Source organism: Notothenia coriiceps, unplaced genomic scaffold (assembly GCF_000735185.1).
Source record: "Notothenia coriiceps isolate Sejong01 unplaced genomic scaffold, NC01 NC01_scaffold00002204, whole genome shotgun sequence".
In the NCBI taxonomy this organism is placed as follows: domain Eukaryota; kingdom Metazoa; phylum Chordata; class Actinopteri; order Perciformes; family Nototheniidae; genus Notothenia; species Notothenia coriiceps.
The window spans coordinates 238271-242785 of record NW_011334905.1 but is presented as its reverse complement, the minus strand read 5'-3'; the positions used below and the strand labels follow the sequence as shown (position 1 = coordinate 242785).

The window sequence follows — 4515 nt, the reverse complement described above, 5'->3', positions numbered from 1 at the left end:
CTCACTCTTTAATAATGGTCCACACTGACAAGTACTTCTCACTTCATGCTGCAGTGTGAAAGTCAGTGTAGTGACCAAGGATAGTGAGAATGAACTAGGCTATATATAATAATGAACATTCTTGAAACTTAAATTAAGTTAATGTCAAACATGTTGATATTCATGTGTAGTAATGTAATTCACATTAAAATTTTGTTGTTTTTTAATAAATCAAAAAAGTATATTTCCAAGTTTGGACATTGTTTGAAGCCAGTGGTCGACTTCATTGTATTTTCCAACACAATAGATAATAAATTAAGTTTAATGACGGTGAAACCACTCGGATTAATCTATCAAACAAACATGAATTAATGAAGTTGACACATAGAGACTCCCCAGGGATGATGTATTGGACTATTTGGAGAGTTGGCTCATAAAAAAGAAGTGGCTCAAAACCAACTATATGATCACAAAGTAAATCGTTAAGATGATATATGGGCCATGATAAAAGGGGACGAGTTGCTGGGAAATGAGCTAAAATATGTGCCCTGCTGCCACGGACTAAAGTTGTATTCGTCTGTGTGGGAAAGAATCCGAGTTTATAAAGCTGAGTGTTTCTGTGGAGAAGATAAGGGACGAGAGGAAGTTTTAGAGCCCTCTTTTCTGGTGACATCAACATAGAGACAGACACACACAGAGAGGGAGGGAGAGAGAGGATTTTTGGGGGAAACCAAAGTACAAATCTGTGTGCCTCGCTCATTCTCACAACCTCCAGGCGTAACAGTCAGTTGCGCCTCTCCTCTCTCAACTTTTTTTGGGGAACTGATTACAACTCCGCGGCAACTCTCACTTTTTATGACCTGGCAGCCGAGGGATGTTCTCTGGAAGGAGGTTACACCCCAGCTGAACACTTTTACCTTGGGAAGTTCAGGAGTCAGGCTGTTTCTCGGAGGTTGTGAATGGGGAGCACTTGGGGAGACTTTTACGCATAGAGTTGAGTGACGCGCGGTACGATGTTTTAAAAGAAAACTTAACTTCAATTTCCTGCATTTTTTTCAATGGAGATTTTGACTGATCGTCTTTCTTGATAGAAACTTTGTTAAACTTCTGCTTTTGGTTCCCATCACTTTTTTTTTTTAATTCTACCACACATTCAAACGGCCTCTCTTGACCTTTTTCGGGATACTTACTTCCACAGCATCTACTTCCCCCCCCGTGGATTTTCAATTAACTTCGGTTTGGAAGTAATTTGAGTGGATACCATGCCTCCGATCGGACCGGAGAAGCGTGCTGCGTTCTGCCGGGCTTGGGCTCTGGTTTGTGCGCTGCTGGTGTGCGCTGCCTCGGTGACTGGATGCCCACACAAGTGCAGCTGCTCCGGGTCGCATGTGGACTGCCAGGGTCTGGGTCTGAAGACTGTTCCTAAAGGAATACCGAGGAATGCCGAGCGTCTGTAAGTGGAATTTAATGAGAGTTTAAGCAAATCGTATCGTCTGTCTGTCATCATATTGTGCCCCGTGGCCATAAGGTGCGCGTTTTTTCTTTGGCTTTACTTTCATGCTCTGATACTGCTGTATAGACAAAAGTGAAGAAGTTACGTACAACACACGTGCAACTTACCACGCTTAAGTTTTTTCCTAGACTGAGTTATCAGAAGTGATGGAAATAGCTTAAAAAGTGAGAACATTTCAAACTTTCACAGTAAAGCTGAACTGTTGATGAATGAATAACACATATTTAGGCTGTTTTACTAAGTTTACCATCATTGTTCATGAGGCTAAGCAGTGACTCAATTAAAATGAATTCCAACTCTGACCCCCAGTCAGTGATCATTATAAGGCAAACACTCACTTTTATTTACAGAGCAATCTTCATTAAGCAATGGTTTATTTAGTTGACCCTGTCCCAACTGTTTAACCTGGGTTGCTTTAAACATCTCTGACAACTGAGTAACTTTGAACATTTGTTTACATTGAATACAAAAAAAAGACTTTCTACAAAAAAAATCTTTCTACAAATGCTAATAAAGTGAATTAAAGAGGGTTTCTTTTCAAGCAAGAGGATTAGGTTAATGAATTGGAAAAATCACAAGCATTTATCCTATACACCCCGTGCTAAACAAGGTTTAGTACACTGGGAAAGGTTACAATTATACCTCCTGGTCAAAAGCATACACTGCAATCTCTTTGGATACACGTGTAAAATATGGTGCCCTAAAAGTCACCCGTGACCCCAGTGAAATGAGCCTGTTAAGAAAACAGTCCTGAAGCCGCTTAGAGCGAGTAATTAACTTTTTAAAGAAGTCAGAATGAAAGGTGAGAAGACGCAGTGAGCTCCTTAAATCTTTTTATATTCTGTGTTGCAGTGAGACTTTCCAAAGTTAGTTACTAGGTTCCCCAAGTTGGGCTGGATCTGCAGTGATCTGTGTGAACAATGTTTTAACATTACAGAGTTACTCTCAGCGCCTTTTCAAACCTGGTGACAGTTAGTTCCAATTGATATTCACTCCTGAGGCCGAGACAGACCCCTGACAGCCGCTGCTGCCACCTCTAGCCACATCTTGACACGTATACATCCCCGCAGCCACACACATGCACTCACAAACACACACCTATATGCTGCTAAGGTATGGAAGCGATTATGCATGATAACGGAGCAGCCAAAAGCCCCGCGGGGGATCAACAACAGACCTAACCCTGAGACAACAAACACAATCAGTAGGCTGCAGAGGGAAGTGGGGGGCCTTGTTTGTTGATGCGTGTGTGTAGATGTGGGGGGTACGGGTTGATATGAACATATGATTAGCATGTGTGCGAGCATTTTTGTTTTTTGCACATGTTTTGTTTTGATATGATTGTGTCTGTATGTTTGACTGGATAGTGTGATTGTGTGAGTGTGAACAGCGTACCCCATAGCGCTCCCGTCCCACAGGACCGTGTGACCTCCCAGGACCTGTTGGCTTTCACACAGCAATCCCCCGAAGACATTTACACCTTAGGAAAATAAATAATTAGTGCGGGCTGTGATGGGGAGGTGGGATAAGGGGGTCTCCTGCATCTCGCTGGGTCCCCGGGGTGGAATATTTGGGGTAGCAGCGCCCCCTCCCACCCTTTTCACTCCAGAAACGATGTGTTTATATTTCCCTGATTTATCCAGGTCAGTGTTTCAGCTGTGACTCTGGCCCAGAGTTGCTCTTTCCCTCCCTCCTTCTCTCCCTCTCTGCCTGCCTTCATCTTTCTCTCTCTCTCTCTCTCTCTCTCTCTGCAGATATATTTTAGGGAGTCTGAGATGGGAAACATTAAAATGGATGAGATTCCAGTACTAAAGGTTACGGCAGATGGGAAACTTTTCAGGAGAGAGAGATGAGTGTTATTTCCCTGAGCAGGGATTTGAGTCTGACAACTGGGATGAGGTCCGTGCAGGAAACACATTCTAGTAACAAAAATGCCAGATTGTTTAAGTTGTGGGTACAAATGCTCATTTGCATCGAAGTAAAGTTTCCCAAATTATTTAACATCTCCTTATATTTCCCATCCAGTAGTTGAGAAATATTTAATATCCACATGATTAATAGTTTTAAGATCCTGTTTCACGTTTTCACATATTTTAAGCAGTTAATTATATGTAGTAGCCGCAAGGAGAAAAATGGATTGAAAGCAATGCATTGGAGCTACACAATGAAAATATTAATTAACTCATCATTTTGTAATCACTTAAGTTATGAATGTTATGCTATGCAACTCTGTTTGTGGAGGTTCATCATGAGTTGAAAACAGGACATGACATGATGTGATTTTAGCTTGTGAAAGTAGAATTTCTGATGGAGATTGACCTTGAATTTATTTTCCTATTATGTTGTTTGGTTGTTTCTCATGCTGAAGTATTTCTTGATTCACACATTTAAATGGTAACATATTTCTTTATAGAATAACCGTTTTGCAGAAATGTTTAAATAGTTACAAAAGGAGAAATCCAAAGACATGTACAGATACAGTTTTCTCCACAAACAGTAGTCTCAACCACATGTAGGATACTATGCAACAAGACCACAAGACGTGGCGTTTGAGTAGAGACATGACTCCCGCCTTATCTTGAGTGGAAAATCTTTTTGAGCTACTACTCCACTTCTCGCTTTATCGCTTTCTGTCAGGCCACATGTACTGAATAAAACAAATTCATAGTCTGTGGAGGTTACTGAAAACAAATGTAGAAAATCCCTGTCAGTGAAGAAGAGGAACATGACAGATGGAGGGAACTAGGGCACAACTAAAACGTTGAGTACACGGCCTCATGGTGAAACAACGTAAAAATGTTCTGAGGATGTTGAAAGCAGAGAGCCTAGGAAGTAAATATTGAAAATGTTAGCCTTGTGAAGTTTAAAGAATCTCTGGTGTGGTCATTTTCAACTGTAGAGGTAGTTCCTACATACTCACATCGAGCAACTCCACAAGTGAAGGGTTAGAGCAACAGTCAGAGCCAGAGTCCACCTGTCATAACTGCATGAATGAATCCGTTTAAAAGCCGGTTTTCTTCACT

The 4515-nt window shown here is 41.3% G+C and overlaps 1 protein-coding gene across 1 annotated transcript in view; it reads left to right on the top strand.

The window, feature by feature from the left end:
- The first annotated feature begins 757 nt into the window (after nucleotides 1–757).
- The window catches only part of LOC104966531 (slit homolog 3 protein-like), a 168226-nt gene continuing 164468 nt past the window's right edge, over nucleotides 758–4515 (top strand). Inside the window, exon 1 of the mRNA XM_010795719.1 lies at nucleotides 758–1432. Within this exon, the coding sequence (XP_010794021.1) occupies nucleotides 1242–1432 (191 nt within the window). The 5' untranslated portion in view covers nucleotides 758–1241. The remainder of the gene's footprint in view (nucleotides 1433–4515) is intronic.